Source organism: Ptychodera flava, chromosome 10 (genome assembly GCF_041260155.1).
Source record: "Ptychodera flava strain L36383 chromosome 10, AS_Pfla_20210202, whole genome shotgun sequence".
NCBI classification, from domain to species: domain Eukaryota; kingdom Metazoa; phylum Hemichordata; class Enteropneusta; family Ptychoderidae; genus Ptychodera; species Ptychodera flava.
The window spans coordinates 4,814,705-4,835,408 of record NC_091937.1 but is presented as its reverse complement, the minus strand read 5'-3'; the positions used below and the strand labels follow the sequence as shown (position 1 = coordinate 4,835,408).

At 37.8% G+C, this 20,704-nt stretch overlaps 1 protein-coding gene across 1 annotated transcript; it reads left to right on the top strand.

The window, feature by feature from the left end:
- Positions 1 to 404: 404 nt before the first annotated feature.
- Positions 405 to 6,903, top strand: LOC139141387 (matrilin-2-like). The gene is made up of 9 exons (XM_070711012.1): positions 405 to 766; positions 1,346 to 1,468; positions 1,924 to 2,061; positions 2,397 to 2,519; positions 3,597 to 3,713; positions 4,490 to 4,612; positions 5,068 to 5,190; positions 5,547 to 5,663; positions 6,128 to 6,903. The coding sequence occupies exons 1-9, from the start codon at positions 415 to 417 to the stop codon at positions 6,256 to 6,258; spliced, it is 1,347 nt and encodes a 448-aa protein (XP_070567113.1). The 5' UTR covers positions 405 to 414; the 3' UTR covers positions 6,259 to 6,903.
- Positions 6,904 to 20,704: the final 13,801 nt, after the last annotated feature.

Here is a 20,704-nt window from a genome sequence, read left to right as displayed (position 1 = left end):
GCCCGAAGGGCGAGCTGAAAATGGAAATGGCAAAAATGAAAGTGCCAGAAGGCATTTGGCAGGGAATTTGATATTCAATAAATTTTTAATACCCCCTTGTAATTTTAATTTTTTTTCAGATCCTCCCCCCCCCCCTGGCATGTTGTAAATTTTTTAAGTTCCCACTGAATTCTCCCGCTCCCCAATCCAAAGGTGTTTGTGAATGCAGCCTAAGTTTTTATTTGTCTGCTCTCCATCGCTTCCTATGAATTCCCTGAAACTTAAACAGGTTTTCCAACTGAACCTTCATGTAAATTGCGACAGCATTGGGTCAAGTGCAAAGTGTAGGCAATGCTGCAATCCTGCGAGTTTGTGTCGTGAATTTCCTGCTGTGTCACTATTTCCACTATTTTTACCACAGGGGAATATTGCGAAATGAAAAAGATTACTATCACCGTCCTTGGCATTTTACTACTCATCACCATATCAGAAATAAGACCAGGAGATGGTATCTTTCGGAGACGACGGCGTCGTAGAAGTTGCTCACCGTCGAACTGCGAAGTCAGCGGTTGGAGTTCTTGGAGTTCTTGTTCTGCACCATGTGGTACAAGTGGAACACAATCACGGTCACGAACAGTGACAAAACAGGAATCGTGTGGTGGATCATGCAACGTGGAGCTATCGGAGACTCGATCCTGCAATAATCCTGGCTGTAATGATCGTGGTGAACCGCTGTCATCGTCATGTCAGTGTGATCCAGGATGGACTGGTACCTGTTGTGAATCAGGTATGTAAATATTAAGAACAACAACAAACTTCAACACAGTAATAACAGTCACTATACTTGGAGCCATATGTTCTCTCGGCTTATGATGTACGTAACAGTACTACCACCATGTGGAAAACAGTAATGGTACTGACGATGATCTACAAACAAGTATCTGGTAGGCGATGTTGAAATGGACGAAGTGCGATGTCATTACAAAAGTACACGACAGGAAAATTGTCGGCTCTGCGAAAAAAATTGACAGGGCAAACTTTAGGAAGTACACATCTCGCACTTTCACCCGTCGATTATCTCATAAACATGGGTAACAAATTATAACGGAAGGACATAAGACTCATCATGGAGTGATCCCAAAGTTTAGCCATACTGGCCATTTCACGAGTCAGTAAACATTACCACTTTTGAACGGAAATGTAACTATACGTGTAACGTAAGACAATGAATTTTAATATTCTGAGTTAATCCTCGTTACAAGGGGATTATTCCATCCTTCAACGTTTTACACTTTTCTTGATGGATTGAAGTTACTTCAATGTTACTGTTGATATGTGTGCGTCACTGTGCCCTTCTTTCCACCAGATGACGATGAATGCAGTCGTAGCAATGGTGGTTGTGATCATAAATGTACAAACACTCACGGAAGTTACGACTGCACTTGTAACTCTGGCTACACATTGGATAGCAACGGTCACACATGCACTGGTAAGAAATAATGGTGTCCAGATCACTTTCTAGAAATATTCGCTCACAGTAGATGCCACATTAGATTTTCGCACTTCTTAAATGTCTTCGGAGAGATGAAAGGGTTTTAAAGGGAGGGGGTCGTCGGAATTCTGCTCAAAGGTTGCCAGGGACCCCTAAGACCGATGTAAACACCGTATAGGTACGTTGGCGATTGTTAAAAGTTAAAACATTCTTGTTAACAATCAATATCATAAAATTTAAATTTTGCAGCTATGTTGACGTGATTCAACTATATACCATGCATGATGTACATTGTTTGTAAACAAGAAAGTCGCACAAGCGCAGTTCCGACAACTCTTCCTTTATGTCAAACGTGATGCGTTCGTTAGCCAAAGCTACGATGCCTAAGGACACTGACATGAGCTACCGTCATTTAATGCTTGAATCCTTAAGCTTGTCTTTCTTCTACCAAGATATCGACGAATGTCAGGAGGGAACCTATGACTGTGATGTAGAAAATCAACAGGTGTGTGCAAACAAACCTGGTACCTATGAATGTGTCTGTGACATAGGCTACCAAGACGATTCCTGTGATGGCTTCTTTTGCACAGGTGAGACAATTGTTATAAACATATGACAAAGATTACATCGCTAACCTACTTAGGCCTAATCTGACAATGTAACGGTGCTGTTCGATGATTTTATTGACACGTAACATAGGATGACTATCACGGAGTTTCTGTATCAGATGGAGTTAAGTGGGAAGAATTGCATTTTCAATTTGCTAGAGGGTTATATCAATTTTGATTATCCTCCCAATATTACCAGTATATGCAATTAGAAATTAAGAGGAGAATGGCAAAAAGCTTGATTCAGGTATCATAATTCGTCATTCTCTCAAAATGAAGGATTAATTTCCACATTTCACTTTTGTTAATAATTCCAGACACTAATGAGTGTGCAGAGGACATCGATGACTGCAGTCAGATTTGTACAAACACTGAAGGTAGCTATGAATGTTCATGTCTCGATGGTTTTGAATTAGCCGAGGACAACCATGCCTGCAATGGTAAGTTGAATTATGACTTATAAGGAGCACGTGTTGTTTTGAATTTATTTCTCATAAACGTTTTATATTGCGGAAAAATACAAATATGCGATTTCTTTGATACATTTCTCACGTTGAGAGTGTCCGTGCGCTTGATACGTCATCTGATTAAGAACGTAATCAGTTGAGATTGAGAAATGTGCATCTGCGCATTTGACGCCATTGTAAGCATGTAACGAAAATTAACAGCACCCGCCTTGTTCATACGCCCTAAACATTACAAAACTTCCAGTCAGCAGCCTTTGTCAGATGGTTATATTGCATATTGCAATGCACCCAAGGCTAATTTTTTACATTTGAATTAAAACTGCCTACTGCAATTTAATTGTGCTTTTGCTGGTATTTTTTGCCTCTTCTATGGACTGGAGAATGATCTTAGTGTCTCAAAGAATAAAAATGGATTAAAGAAATAGTTACGCTCCTGTTAAAGTGTGAATAATCAATGATACTTCATAGTGCTCAAGTGAAAATCCATGGAACGAGTTGCGCAGAGATGTATACCTATTCACATTACGCAGAAGAAAGTCATGTAATCAAATTCTTATATCAATATATAACATAATAAATAGTCATCAATGATAAAATAATAAAAGAAATGTGGAATTTTTGACAATTTATTACAAAATAATGTAGTTTAGCAATGTATATTCAGAAAACTAAAATATTTGAAGTATTTCATTTTTCCCATTATACTTAAAAGGTAGAGTATGCATAATAGAGTACGATTGATAGTTTTTCACAAACAAAATACAGTGATGAATGAAATCATTACATACTTTGTTCAAAGTTCATGGCATCTGTAAACGTCAGAAATACAAAACCATTGTCTGATAAAAATTTAGATGCTCGATCAACCCCGTTTTACTATGCACTCTATGATAGATTCTGCTGTCAACACAAACAATGAGAATATTACAAAACGGTATAAATGCCAATTTAAGTTTGTAAGCTAGTTAGTATGTTATTGTACCCAATGAACACAAAAACATGTATTCACTTAGCGCAAAGTAAATAAAGTATCTTCTTTTCCACACTCAGATATCAACGAATGTGAGAATGATGGATGTGATCAGATCTGTGTCAACGCCATTGGAAGTTTTGTTTGTTTCTGCAACGATGGTTACACTCTTGGTGAAGATGGAACCACATGTAATGGTATGCAGCGCCATCAATAATATGCTGTGAGAAGTTGAAGGACGTCTACGATATGGCAAAGAAAGACATATCTTGCAAATGAAGATATATAAATTATTGTTTTTGAAATTATGAAATATTTACCCCGTAAAACAGAAGTTGCCATTATGGAGATAGATATGCAGGAAATATGAAGGTTTGACAAAGTAGGCAACATATTCAAACGATGAATTCTGAAATCATTTTACTGCTATTTCTGACTACGCCACCGGACATATAATAATGCCATAATACTTAAACCGCCATGTTATGTGACGGCAGTTGAAATTAAGCAAGATGACGATTTCTGATGCTTTGCCTAGCCGTAGACTTTGAAATACATCGGGGTCGCATCTTGCATTATAATGCTCCCCAACACACCGTATACGTAATCGAACTTCGGCCACCATGTTTACCACATTTTATGTAACATTTGAATTGAAAATTGTTTGGCAACAAGCAAAACATGTCTACGTTAGACGAAGAATATCGAATTGTATATTTCCAGTATGTAAAACTCTTGCATTCGATATTAATCTAATATCCAAATAATTCACTACCCTTTCCAAACTCTGTTTCTTTTCACAATTTACCTATATAGATATGACTCAAGTCCATTGCAAATTTAGCAATGCTTTGATACACTGAAACGTGGTAGAAAGTATTTTATGTTTTCCCTCAAACAATGTGTACGTAGAAATAGCTTTTCTGAACCAAGGTGATACTTCTAGTGTTATTTATCTGACTTTTATTTGAAGACATCAACGAATGCGAGACTGAGAATGGCGGATGTGACCACACATGTACCAACACAGAGGGCGGTTTTGTCTGTTCTTGTCATCCTGGATTTGAGTTAGATGAAGATGAATTGACCTGTACAGGTGATGTATCACTGACACTTATGAAGATAATAACTATTTCATTAGAGTCCTCACTGTCTTTGAAGTAAATGGCCAATGTGCATTTGAGAAAGGTGGTTTCTATACTCAGGATGACAATTCAGTCAGATTTCAAGCAAGTGTCACACTTTTTGGTGAAGTATGACGTATTACGATTCCCGTCATTATTGTCAAAAGTTAAGCGACTAATACACTTCTTTGAAGAGTATCACGATTACTATGCTTGTTGACATTCAATGTTAAGTATACTTTCTTGGGGAGGCCACTACTATGGGCTCTGAATACAGCAAACTTTAGATGCAAATGAAGCAAGACGTGCATGAAGTGTCACTTGTATAGTTAATTACTTTTATAATTAACAACCTCCTTGACAACATTCCATGAAGTCGTGGTGTCGGACAGACATGAAAGTCAATTTCTCTTTCATGCTCTTGCAGATATTGACGAATGTGCCGTTGACAATGCTGGATGTGAGCATGGTTGTACAAATCTTGAAGGCAGCTATGAATGCTACTGCAATACACCATATCATCTTGACAGCAACGGACACACTTGCTCAGGTGAGAGAATTTTTTTATGGACACCATATCGCTCTTGAAGAACAAGACTGTCAGTTTATGTTGACACCTCTTAAATGTGTACTCCTTTTCTTTAAACGTGACGTCAGGTATCCACATGTGAGAGGGCATTCTCTTTCTCGTTCCAGCCTGGATTAACGGTCATTCATGTAATGAAGTATTGTCCAGGGAATCGTTAAGGTTCCAGCCTTGCCCGAGTCTCAGTGAGCCTCAGATACTGTGTACTCGTTGTTAAATTCATTCAAAGCAATACAGTAAATTTACAGGCGTCAGTTGAAACTTCCCTAACGCATTTCTGCGATTAATTACACAAGGTGCTCTTTTACTTAATCCTACAGATACTGATGCATGCGGCAAAGGAAAATGCGATCAAATCTGTGAAACAGTCAGCAACAAACCTGTCTGCAGTTGTACTGACGGCTATGAATTGAAATCAAACGATCAATCGTGTCAAGGTCAGTATACAAAGTATGAAAAGTACATTTTGATTCGAAAAAAAATTCTTTAAGAATCACATGGTACTTTTGTATTGATTCATTCAGATGGCTATGAGACCTAGATTAGTGGTCTGCATCTCGATGACTATCTGTCTCGAGGCGCGTTCTAGCTTAGGTGCGATACATATCAAAATGTGACCGTCATTTGAATAATGTACGTTACCTGATAAACCGACATTGCTTTGATTATTTTCAAATTCAGTTATAACAGTCCAAAATGAATGTCTCTTATCTAAAACAAAAATATGACATTTATAGAGAATTATTTTATGCAGCTTGTCTTCAGTTCAAATATCAAAGTCTCCCGTTACGAACAAATCGGGACTTTAGGATAAAGTTTTGAGCACTGTAAAATTGTGTCTCTATGCAAAAAGTATTCATACTCGACAGTTTAAAATCAGCGTAACCGTTTTCATCCCTAGACATCGACGAATGCAGAGCTGGTACACATGAGTGTTCCCATGTTTGTGTTAACACTGAAGGCAGCTACTACTGTACTTGTGACGATGGATATATTCTGGATCGAGATCGACGGACATGTATCGAGGTCTAGGAATACTTCCATTTTCTGACAATTATCGTCAACGACCCTGTTTAACACTTTTCGACATAGAATCGTGACACTCGTAAGCAAAATTGTATACTTCTTGCCATAGCTAAATTGATCACGCCAAGAATATTACAGTCAGTCTAATGCCAGAACAGACTAATTCGTGTCACTTTATATAAATACTATCAAATGACCAAATGTATGTCACTATTTCAATACAAATGCTCATAACGCTTTACTATTCTGTCAGACTTTGTCTATAGAAATTCAGGCGATTTTTGCATACAAAAATTCACTAGAGGTTTGCATGCAGAAATTCACTAGAGTTCTGTAGTAAAGAAAGTAGCATGTACACTCTCTTTCTTGTCCTAGTGAATTGACTCTGACGGGATGTCAAAAAACCAAGCTGACGTTGATCAATCATATAGACTTGATTTCAAAAAAGGGAAAACTAGTGATTTTATAAAGTTTAGAATGAACAACAGAGTGCATTTCTTTTACTCACTCACTCTATACCGACTGTGTCAAACAATTATTCCGTACACGGTATTAAAAGAAATAAAATCAACATAACGCCATGCATTTCAGAAAATGAGAAGTCTGCTAGATTACATATGTACAGCTTACTCTTCAGAATCGCCCCGTGAAAGTAACGCGAGTCCGAATTTTATGTAACTTTAAAAAGCTGGCATTATAATAAGGTTGAAATAGACAAACTTCAAATGTTAAAGTTTTATTGGTTATCCAACTCTGGTTTCCCATATAGATGTTTAGTTTACACCTAACTGTGTTGCAGCTGCTGTTTCCCTACTGTACCACGCTCTAGTTAGTGACGAGAGACAGATGACGCTACCATGACCATATTTGGTAGTACGTTATTATCGCGTACTCATAGCCAAGGTGGTTGTATTGACAATCCTGTAACTTAGAGAAAAGGGTTCAATTTATGATCAATGTGGTAGTTAAGTAAGAATGGACATATTTGACGTCTTGGATGGTGCATGATCAAAGCGTGAAAGCTTTAGCAACATGTGACAATTGAGAAAAGTTAACAATATATCGTTTGAAATGTGAAATATGAAATGAAAAGAGATTCAACTTTGAACTGTACTAGTTTTTGCAAACATACCGGGACTTCTGAAAATATTTTTAATGTTTCCTTGGACATGTAGACAATTTTCCCCGTTTTAATGCGAATCAACTCCTTGCATATTTACATACATTTGTGACTGACCCTGAAATAATGATATTGTGTTACAAAACGGGAAGAATTTATGTACATTGCAGTTAAAAGTTTGGAGTCAAGTATATTTAAAACGTGTATGTTTGATGCAAACTCTGAGATTTATGGCAGAAGATATAGTTGAAAGTTCGTAGCGAAATTGCCGATAGTTAAAGATGTTAAGCGTCTGACGAGACTGGCTCAACAGCTAGCGGCATTTACTTAAAATTTACAGATGAAGTTACTGCGCAAGCCTGTGCACGAAGTAGCACGGGCTGGTCTATAGTATTAGTCAAAAGTTGTATTCGACATTCTTGAGAATAGAGCAGATAAAAGAATTTATATCTGGCTAGCTTAATCAAGGTAAGTGAGGTAACCCACAATCTTATTTATTTGTGCTATCAGACATTGTTTGCTAGAAGCTAATTCAATTCCATTAATTTCAGAACAAGTTGAAACTTAAAATTTAATTTCATGATTATTGGTTAAAAAGATGCTCCAAAATTGTTATGTTTAAAATCAAGTCTTACAGTAAAGTGAATAAGAAGGCGATGTTTGCAAGTGCTAAAAAGTGTACTTTTTTCGAGTTATTAGTTACTATGATAGTACCATTAAAGCATCTGTCAGACGTGCAAATTTCTTTTGTCATGAAAGTTCAAAAAATTCAATACGTTTTCAAGTTCTTTTGCCAACACAGATGCAACTTATTCCTTTGGTTTCCTTGAAATATACGACTGTCAAAATATCTGTTGACAAAAATCTGTAGAAGGGGGTTGATCTTCTCATATTCAAAGTGGGGAATAGAAAATCATGATTATCAAAGCAATGCAGTCAGAAAGTTGAAATACGGGTAGAGTAGAGTATTGTTGGTAACTTCACTTGCATGCCCATCCGTTCGTTACACGCACAAATGATCACGCAAACCGGGTCATCGACGTGTTCTACTCGTTTGCATAAATTTCCCTGAAAGTCGGGGAGACCTGTGCAAGTTAGACGTAGGCTACCAGGTTGTGGGTCATTGATTGTGTCTGTACAATATCGCGCACACATTCAAGTGCAAGCCAATCTTCTGCCTGATGACGCGTTACATTAGCACTTTAGAAAATGCTCTTGCCGTTTAGCCGTGACTGTTTGGATGTAATTCACGGATTGGAGCTCGTATCTTGGCGTTAGTACACGGTATCGGAAGGGAAATTGTGCGAATGATACTTAAAGATATAGATGCGTAGACAGAAGCAAGGCTAATACCTCCATACTGCAACTGTGTCAGACTGTTATCAGTATTTCGCCATCGGTACAGAATTTGTGCGATAGAGTCTGACAGAGTGATGACTACCCGCTGTCTGCCTTTGGAAGCGTAACTTCAAGTGTTCTGAGGCTTTAGCGGTATAGCTCCTTGTGAAGCCCGCCTTTGTATAGTCTTAGTTCGGGGCAGTCAGCGAGTAATCATTCAGAGTACGTGTGGCTTGCATATAGATTTGATTCTTTTTCCCTTGTAGGTTTTCATGGTGACCTTTTTTGTCATGTATACGTTATAAAATTACATGATATTGACGTAGCAGTGCGAGATAGTCTTGTCACACATGATATCATGGATGATGATATTGTGACTTTGGTATATAAACGTTAGTTAGTCAAGAAAGGGGAAGAAGATAACGGCATTTCTGACATTTTTTTTTTCTGGTCGATTTCTATGTATTTTATGTGAGTTTTTCCGGTGAAAAAGCGCCATCAAGCGTGGAATTTCTGTCGACGGCAGACACACTATAGGAAAAAAACTGGAGCGAGGAGGTGACGCTTTCTCGCAATTAGTGAGAATCTCTAGTTATTCTCACCGCTATCAGTGAGAATTTTTTAATCCGCATTGGTGAGCAGTGAGAAATGCACTCCTTGATGAGAATCAAGTATGATAACTGATTCATCCACCAGTGAGGCCGAAAGTCTCAACGGTCATAGTGAGAACATTTTCACCGTGAGAATGTATCATGCTCATTATTCACTGGTGAGAATCAACCAGACTTTCCGCTCACTGGTGAGAATCAACCAGACTCTCCGCTCACAAGTGAGAATCAATCTGGTTAATTCTCACCAGTGAATAATGAGTCTCGCAGTATTTTCCTATAATGACGTCGAAGTATGGCTACTTGACACTATTTTAGTGGTCAACTATTAGACTATGCGGTTTGTCAGGGTATGCGTTGGGATCCAGTTGTCAACTGCAGGATGTACACTGCAGGTTTTTAGTGGGCCACCAAGTGATTCACATTCCATTCCTAATACCTATTTCTATCCTACCCTGACCTTTGGTACAATAACTGAACTGAACTAGGGAGGGAGGGGCTAATCGAGAGACGTGTTTGGACGAATACAATGAATTAGGTTGTACCCTTTATCGAAATTTCGTGAGGTTTTACAGCATTTGAGTCGATTAATAAAGGATATTAAAGGATATGTCTTCCCATTTCCCCCCAAGATTCCCCTATTGCACGACTCAACTGGTGCTTGAACTTTGACAGAACGAACCCATTCCTAACATTCCATCGAAGACAAAAGATACCTATACTATGGATGATTGTCGGTATAGCAATTTGAAAAGCAATTCGGTCGATACTCATTCAAGCTTGCGGTATTGGACCAATATTTGTCGGCGAGGAATAGGTACGGTGACAATATCTCCTCATCAGCAGGCGGCAAAATGTCATTCTCTTGCTCAGCAGACAACTTGAAAAAGGCCAGATATGATGAGGGACTGGACGTAAATTAGCAGGGGGGAGGGCGGGGGGATTTGGGGGAGGGTCACAAATTTTGAGCCTCTGTTTGGGGAGGGTCACAATTTTTTGAGCTCCTCTAAGGGGGAGGGTCACAAATTTTTGGGCTTGTTGTCGGTGCACTAAAGGTAGAAAGCAAAATTGTTTGTATAGACAATTATGCTCACATGACATCACTCACACACTGCTCTTACTTTCTATTAAGTGCTCATTCCCAACGATCTGTGCATCTCTTCCCCACCATTATCTTAAATAGGATTGTCTCTCTTGTTGCTATTCTTATCGCCATTAAGTTTATAGCAAATCCAATCTATTGTTCCTCAGCTAACCCGTGGCACTCTGGCTGCCCAGTGTACATGTAGTGTGTTTCGTTAATAAACATTGGACAGTGTTTTTTGCTAAGATTGGGGAACATTAATATTGGGAACCCTGGTAAAATTTCTGTTGTCCGCTAGTATGACTGCACTGATATACCAAGGCTAACCCTGGTAAAATGACCGGGGAACCCCGGTAACATTTACCTAGGTACCGCCCTTAACAAAAACACTGCTGGATATTACCACAATATCTTACATTGTTCCACTGATGTAGTCAATCTTGAACATATAACTATTTGACAATATTATTTCTCATTCCACTTTTTGTTGATCAACAAAAGTTCCCTCTCTTTCATAAGCCACTTCCCTTTAAAGTTTAAGGCCAAGCTCCACCCTGCATCAGTCACTTTATAGGTACATGAATTTTAGTTTTAAGAGATACTATTGTTTGAAATTAAGAGTAAGCTTTGGTGTGATAATTAATAATTTTGATTCCAGAAAATAATTTTAGTATACTTAAATATTTAGGTACAGTCATCTGATTGGTATGGCTACTTGTGGCATTTTTCAAGTTTATATTGGCTTTACCACGTGGGTACTATCTTTGGAATGGATAGTGTTCATTTGTGTTGTGAAGGCAGGATATATGATATTTGTTGAAATTTAATGTTGGTAATTTATACAGTGAATCAGCCATGGCAGGGCTGTGCGTTACCAGCGTTATACGGCCTGTGGTAGGAGGCCGTATAACGCGCGCTGGTAACACACAGCCCTGCCATGCAGATCTAGGTCCATGGTGATACTTATACGCTCCTGCTTGGGAAAACAACACCGAGACTTGTGCATTGCAATATCAACATCCTTCTGATCCTTAATATATTTTTCATAAGCCAATAAGTCAATCATTTAAACATACAGACCTTTATTTCCTGAAAATGATAGGCTAAAATGTACAGTGTACGTCCAGAGAACTTCTTGGTACAGCGCGAAACTTGTAAACAAACTTGTATGCGTTGAAGGTATTTGAATATTTTTAGAATGATGTTCACAGTCACACTTGGAAGTAGTGACAATTAGTCAAGTTGTAAGTGAAACATATTTGTGAAAGGGTCAAGTATGATGTGAAATAGGCCCAGAAGAAAGTTTTTAAATAGCTTTGAAACAAGCGGACTGCCAATCTTGTTTAGTGGTCATCTAGTACCAAGACTTTAACTCTTTCACATAATGCTATGCTTGGTGTCTACCTCCATGGTGTACAACATACCGGTACATGATTCAACACTCAGCAGAGGACTGCACTTTCATATTAGAAATATTTGTGAGTTCACATGGTGGTGTAATCTTACATCCCTGTTCAGAAATGGCTAATATTATGATACTTTGGACAAAGCTATTTTTGTCAACATTTTACAGTACTATCTTGTCAATGCACCAATTATAAAAATATTCATTGCCACCATTTTAATACTTCAACAGTGCAATGGTCATGCTGCTTGACACTTGAATTAAAAGAATCTCTACTAGATATGTACCAAGTTCAAGGGACAAATTTGCTCATTATTGACATTATTTTGGCGTTGAAATTTCTTTTGATAGATTATTCTCACTGAAATATGCTCACTCTCTGGTTATTGCAATTCAATTCTCACTTTTTATAAGGCACATTAACATGTGAAATTTACTGTGACAATTTTTGGTACATACCTTAAATTAATTATTAAGTGACCACATGATATCCATGCATGCATATGAGTTGAGCTGTGACAACCAGAGATTGCAATTAAGCCCATTTCAGTGAGCAGCAGAAAAGCATATATATTCAACGGAAATTAAAATGACCAAAATTTTGTCAAAAATGAGTGACTTTGTCCCTTTAATGGCCAATGAAAATGGCTAAATTCCATGTTTGCTGTTTTGTTAGTTTTGCCTGTCAGTCACTGTAATTTGAAACACTGGTGTAGGTCAGAGTTATATAAATTCATAAGATTTCAGAATTCTTCAGTATTAGCTGCTGTATTTTAACATGATATGCTCTGTATTGATTCAGTTTGTCAGCCTAGCTTGATGACACTTGAGCAGTGGTGTAATTTTTTGCGTCCAGTGAAGTCTTAAACTGTTTTTTGTGGTTTGTTCCAATTTACAAGTGTGCTGACAAGTGGAAAATAGAGCATTTCATCAAACTTGTGCAGAAAATCAAACAATGAATTAATTTAATCATAGAGTTTATCCTATGGTGTTTCCCCAGAACAATCCACCCATACCACACTGGAAACAAGAATACCAGTACTCCTTTATCTGGTGATTGGTTTACTAAGTTAACCTGTTCACCCCCAATTCCCTGTAAACAGGTCCACACTCACCATTGATAACAATGGGATTGGGCCAAACCATGGTGGTGAAAGGGTTAAACAGTGTAAGAGTTAAACAGTATATTAAACCATTATCATAACAATCAAAATGCATATTGTGTAGGCAGAGAAATCAGGGGTTTCCCTTTTATTAAAAGTACTGAAAAATCTGTAGCATAGAATTATCGAGATTTTTTCTACAAGATTAGTTTTACCCATGCTGGTCAAATGGGACTGACACCATGTCATTGAAAGTATTCTTAGGTAAGGCTGACATCCATATCTAGACTTGTTCTTGTCACAAGCAGAAGCAAATAAAAAATTTGCAGACATCCCTTGCTGGTATCCATCTATATTGCCCTGTGTTGTAAATCCCCACCTCAATTTTTGATCGTTGAAGATTCGATCAGTTTGTAATGTTCTATTTTTTTGAAACGGGGGGAGGGGTCACAAATTTTTCAGCCTTGCTTTGGGGGAGGGTCATAAATTTTTCAGCCTTGCTTCGGGGAGGGTCATAAATTTTTGGTCACTCTCTTACGAAATCCCCCCGGCCCCCCCCCCTGCTAATTTACGTCCAGTCCCTGAGCAGAAAGGGTTTTATGCTTCTTTTTGTTGATTTTGCTGACAGGGAAGGGAAAATAAGCGTGAGACAAAGAAATGGTTGTGCTGATTTTGTCGTGAGAAGAGAGAAGTGGGGAGCTTTTACTGATAGGGAGGGGAAATTGAGAAAATTTCTGTGTTGACGATGTCAATGAGAGCGGGAAAAACAAATTGGCGGGAGAGATAACTACGAATGGCCGTTCACGAAAACGCAGCATGTTTGTCAGATGCAATTACAGCTTGTTGAATATTGAAAGGGCACATTCAGGCGTACTTGTGTGCGCACCCATGGAGTCACGTTATTTATTTGTACTTAAAGGGACAAAGTCGGCCAGTTTTCATGAATTTTGTTTGATACGAGATACTACTTATATTGTTTGATATGTTGAAAGACACTGGATGAATGGTTGACTATGCATATATTCGACCCCGATTTTAGACACGAAAAAGAATTAATGGTATTGGAAACTGGCCGACTTTGTCCCTTAAAATATAACGAGAAATATATGTCAATTTCCAAGTAATGTAATCAGCCATTGCTACGGACATGGAGTTTAATTGGTGAAATCATTGATTCTAACTGACAACAGATTATTCCGATTACGAAGTGGTAGGTGTGTGAATTCTTTGTATGAACTCAGCAAAGTATCATGTCTGTGAACTAATTATTATTCATTTGACGAGACTGGCATGTAAAGGTTGGCTGACACCCATGACTGTACTCTTTAATCAGATAAGACAGGAGTCATTAAATACTAGGTGACTCTTTTCATCTAGATTACCGTTGTAGCTGTTCAGTTCAATTACTATCAATTCGGAGTCGTTGATTTTTGCATCAAGACTGTTTCCATTGTATTGTACATTAAAAATAACATATCAAAGTAAAACCCAACACAGTAAACGTCATTATAAAACACAAAGTGCATGAAATGTCAGCGCGTTGAAAAGACAGTATGGGAACGATGCCAATGGTTTTGCAATCGGACCTTGTACGATGGTAGCAATGTATAGTTATCAAGGTGATTAAGTCACATAGACAGCAGTTGAAGTTTTTAAATACTCTAGCCCAAGCACTTGTTAGCATAACTTCTTAATTTTTCGTGAGTTTATGACCATGTACCAAGACACTGAAGACTATTTATTCTTAAATATGCTGGTAAACAGCTTGACCTGAATCAGGTCTTTGGTCCACTGAATCAGCCTTCAAGCAATTAGACTGATATTTGAAACATAGTCTGGTTGCCATGAGCAGTTAGACGATACTGTTTACAACGTGATATCAATGGTTGACCTGGTTTAGAGTTAATCAGTCTTCTACTTCCCTGGCCAGATCCAATGAACATCCTCCTTATGATTCGCTACCATCAATACAACGCGCCACAAAATAACGGGATCTACGGAGATTATTTCATGCAATTCATGTCAGTTTTTAGCATCATATTAAATTCTTAACGTGCCATTTGATGTGTATGAACACAATATCCCCATGGCAATTCCCACGACGAATCAATCATGTTTACTAGAATGGTGTATGTGTCTATTTTGCTCACTTGAAAAATACCAGCAAATCATCTTTGTCAATTCAGCTTCAGTTTCACTCTTCCTTATTGGAAAATTCCTTTGTCAGTTCAGTGTGTGAATATTTATTGTTATTTAGAACACATGGAATACCATAATCATATTCTCAATCGAAATCATAATCATTATCCTCGTTATCACGATCACTGTCATTCTCGTCAGTGGTTTCACATGCAAATGTATCTAGCCCTCAGTTCGATTTCCAGGCTGTTGTTGAAGGTTTGTTTTGAAGTTGCTTCTTATTGAAGTCCGCCAAAGTCTGTGGACAATCTATCCCTATACACGCGTTATTTTTCAGCCAATTTCGTTGCAACTGAGGTACCTAAAATACCTGCGTAGACCTGAAACATTTTATTTAACCTTTTCAATCCATATTTATGTAACAGTGATGCACCAAAACGAAATGAAATGAATTGCCAGCCGGACCCTCAAGGACAGTTGTACCTGTATACTTTCGTCTGTATTTGGCTTGGACCAGTGATTGAATATGCGTCGGTGAGAATCTTATTATCAAGAACCACAATCTTGTGGCTCTGTAAAGCATTGTCGATGTATACACTGTTAGTTTTTACACACATGATGAATTTCCTGAGATATCATCAGCTTATTCTGTGTGAGACGGACAGAATACAGAAGTTGAATCTAGAACCAGTCTCTTCATGGTGGTAGTTCGCATCAAATTCTGCCAATTATTGCCACATTGGAAATAAGACCCCAAGATAGCATTTCTCGATGACGGCTTCGTCGATGTAACTATCGATCGTCCGTGAAATCAGTTCATGACAGTACTATCATCGTTCAAGCATTCGTGTCTGACATACATGTAATGTATTGTGAATTGATTTCATTCAGTTGAACAAAACCAATGGGATCCTACCGGGCTGTGTAAAACTTTGCTATCGCTCAAGATAGAAACTTATGTTAAAGAAATGAAATCATAGCATACATTCCGTCATTTACTTTATTATAGAGTGGTAACCTTTGAAAATGCCAAATTTGTTCTTGCTTTTCCGCTTATTTTGGTGTGTAATTGTACTTCATAATTCGCATACTTATAGTAAAACGAAATAGAAATGTACAATTTTCCTAAAATGCAAGTCGGGAAACGTAACTGGAATAGGTATACGCTGAAATATTTACAATTTTAGTATCGACACAGTATCAGAGAAGGTGAGAACTTGATTAGTTTCCTTTTTCGACATTTACTTAAGTTCAGATTCATATAAGTCTTAGAAAGTCACTTGAAGGCGTCTTTGTAGATTTAGAGTGAAGCCCTTTTTGGAAAGATCAATAGGTTCATGCATGACTATGGTTGTTTGCGTGACTATAATTGTTTGAGAGTATGAAGCCGGATATAATCGATTTACTTCCATACATTGATTGATTACATGTAACGACTTTGATCAAAGGTGAAATGTCATCGCTGTCTCTGTTATGCGCCGACAAAGACAATGCTTAGACACGGTAACTGACATTATAACTGATTATTCAAGCCATGGTGTTAAAGGAAAACAATGTGAGTTCAGATAACACCATTGGAACTAATTTGGGATAACTGGATGGTGAAGTAATGTCGATTTAATTTGCAAATGTAAGCTCATCTGCTTTTCTTTTTAAGTTATAAACTTGTTTTTATGAGTAATTTGTAATATTGCAACTTTCAGCGATAGAGCACCTCACACTTTTGAGAAATTTTAAAAATCCAATTATCACAAATTAGTTCCAATCGTGTTAGATGTGTTAAACCTGGAGCAATAATGCCTTTTTAAACGTAGACACACAAAGTGTCTTTAAAGGAAAGTTTTAGTTCTCCATTGCGTAAGTTTTCCGAGTTATCAAATTTCTGTTGGCCTTTTCTTTCATGTTGTTTTTAAGGGTATGCGTAAGACAAGCTGTTGATAGACATAAACAAGAAGCAAAACAATGGGCAACACAGGTATCGTATATCTCGAAAAGTGGAGGGGTGTCAAAGAGATATATAAATGGTGGAAAGATTCCATATGCACAAGTTCAAGCCATGACCCCCGACTTGTATCCCTCGGAGCAATGGTAACTTTAAGGTTCTACACCGATAACCAAGATGAGGAGATTTGTCCCACATTCAATGATTCCCTCTTATCTTGTAAAAGAACAGCCATCGGTACCATCCAATCTCTGCATACCAATCCTGCCAACTGAATGACAAGTAATCTGTCGATATCATACCCTTGAAATGAACCAACGCCCCTGTCAACTTTATCTTAATAAACTTTTTGACCAGGATGAGTTGCTATGAACTAAAATAAAGCCTAGTTCACTAAACAAACTCGATGTCTGGTAGGTGGCAATGGCTCATTATGTTACTAAGAAACTGATGTAATACCATTTGTCTGTGCCGAGTCGAAATAACTACAAACAGACGAGTTCATTTTACATAGACACGCCCGACCGTACCTTATTCATATTCAACAAGAAGTACAACATGGATTGAATCTGACAATTGTCAAATGCAGGCAATGTGTACAAGCATAACGCTGAATTCAGAATAAGTCGAATCCCATATTTGCGACATTCCATGCAGACACCCAAAGCATTTGAATAGTGACAACCTTTTGGCAACCTGACAGACAACTACGATGAAAAGTTGTGACCTCAGCCGATTCAACGCATAAATATGCTATTCAAATCCGACAATAACGAGAGAGCCATAGCATCTGCTGTTCCTGACTGCTCTCCTGGTACGATATGGAACATTACCCTTCCATCAAATTAGTTTCTCCCGTCCCAAGTACCTGCCAGGAAGTATTTTCGATACCATCTATAACCTTATGGAAACTTCCATTGCTTTCTTCCAAACACTAAGTCCACAAGGCAAATTTTTTGCCTTACGTCCATTTTCCATTTCCTGTCGGCGAACATCAAAACATACCCAGGGCATACACTCTGTCCGCCCATTTCTTCTTGTTGCAAGTTGCACTTATTAATTAATTGATTAATTAATAAGTAAGATAAAGAAATGTTATAAGTAAGATAAAGAAATGTTATCGCCCGATAACGAGGCAATATTGCTCACCCACTATTTCCATCAGATGATGAGGAAAAATACTCACCATCGTTTCCGAACGATTGTGCTGGCTGCCCTTTTTGTGAGACCTTATAAGTACGGGAACGAGTAATATCGTCTTTATATCATTACGTGTATTTTACGACCTGATGACCTGGATGGACTTTTAAAATTGGTGTACGGATGCAATACCATTGTCCAAATGACAGCTTCGACCTTCCATTATGTATGGCAGGTATCAATATTACATATAAGAAGTGGCTTCGTTCTGTCAAAGTTTAAGGACTAATTTCGTGCGATCGGGGAATGTCGGTGGACAAAAGCAGGAAGGCATATCATCTCGTGATGATCAACTCAATGCCACGAAAGCTCTCTAAAAGGATAAAGTTTAATTCAGTTCGGTCGTCCATACACTGTGAACCAACAACCTTCTCCTTTCAAACTTCTTCATTAGGGAGCACTCAGTAAATATATGGCAGCGGGATGGACAGGTGAGTTCTTCTTCTTCCTCTGTAAAAAACATTAAACATTACATGAAAACTGATGACTCAGTACGAAATTAGGCAAGACTCAAATCATGCAATGTAAGCCTTCTCGGAGTCAATGTACCTGAAGACATCTACGGTTACTTTCCTTGGTTGGACAAAATTGCGATCGTTTAAAGTAGTTTGGATTTTTTGTTTCAGGTATGCAACTGGTTACGTTGTTCTGCATACTGAAGTATTCTAAATTGTCAGTCGTCAGATCTCCATGCTTTTAGATGTAACAATAATGCCTCGATTGCACAATTTATGGTTACAAACTGGTACATGTGTCATCGGCATATTTAAATTTTACGTATATACAGGATGTGAGTAGAACTCTGTTAATTGCTGATTCCACATGTTTCTGTAAACAGTACAACATAAATAACTTCTTACATAAAACAGCTGCAATACCAAAACGAAGAGAAAGCGACTTTGTCCCTGTAAATAGCAGGACATTAGAGGTATACAACGAATTTGATCTCCAAAACGTAACACAACTATGAAATGTATCATCATGTCACGTGAATCCCCAAACAGGTGCATATTGATGAAACCCTTGCATCAGTGAAAATGTTGAAAACATAATTGTCTTGAACCATTTTTAGTATCTATCTTTGATTTCTGTAGACTTGCCAAATTTACTTTCAAGGTAATGATGACGAAACCCAAACCGTATCACCTATCGTCTGAAATTGAAATGTTATATTTCTCTCGGATAACCGTTCGAAAATTTAATGTTTGCATCTTTTGTTGATTGATTAGTATGGGATCTATCATCAACATTATTAGCATATCTGAGATAAGTGTAAACAACATTTTATATTGTTTTGTTACAGCTAATTCAGTTCTATAAAATCTTTTAGTTTCTCAAAGATCTCCTCGGTAGGGACTCGAACTCGGGCGATGATCTTTTTGTCTGATTCCTTTTATTGATTTCAAACGCAAAGTTCACAGTTCATTCATTTATTCACTAGCAGTGCAAAGTTCTCTGCAATGGGTTTATATCTAGGGAGCTTGAAGTCCAAAAATCATGAAACAAGAAAGAGCGCTTACAACTTACCTATTAGCGCTCTGCGTTACCAGGTAATGATATCAGCTGTATATTAATCATTGCATGACATTACCATTCACAATCACTAAACAACGGTAAACAAAGTTCCATTTCTAATTAAACTTTCTTGTATTCGAGAATCGCAGCAGTAAATATAGTGCTACTAATTAATTCATCTTAACACTATGATAGTTTAAAATAATACCCGCGCCATCTCTTTAAGCAAAAGATGACTGATATATGCGCCTCTTCAGCACAGTATGAATGGAGTCAGAATATTCGAACTTTAACCTTTGTTTTCTCTCTCATAATTGATCAGCCTTCAATCTTTCCATTGTGCGAATATATAACTTCAGGAAATTCGGTAAATGAAATAATTAATGTAAGTTCAGTTCGACATTCTGACATTGACCATCACCTTCAGATCGCCGTCCATCTACGTGCATTCGAATACTCCACTTGCATGTCAAACTAACATTATGTTCCTTTCGTCTACGTGCAATCACATGAGCAGTTAGTCTGTCCGCCCCTTCCTGGCGATCAACATTTTTCCATACTCTTCATGTATGCTGTCACGGTCCGGTGTTTACGTCTTGTCTAGATCGGTGCAGAGTTTGTCTCGCACACAATTCAAGAGAAGGAAATCTGTAAGAAACAAAAGAAGTAACGATAATTTGACGTGCCGCCCTGGATAGCTAAAACTGTCCTTCAAGGACGTCCTTTGTATCCATGTTCAATGTGTGGGTCCTGGTTTCCATGTTGTACTCTCTCTGTAGACACAATAGTGTGAATATTATCTGAATGCTTACTTATTATGTCGATTTCAATGGACATGTATTGTTGATGTACAGTAAAGACATTAACGATATCACGTTTACGATTGGCCTTTGATCACAGTCTTTACAATTAAACAGTCAATGATAGAAATAAATTGATTAGGGGTCGACCATTTGATTTCTGGGGGTGTAGGACTTTGGAAAAAATATGTTGCTCCC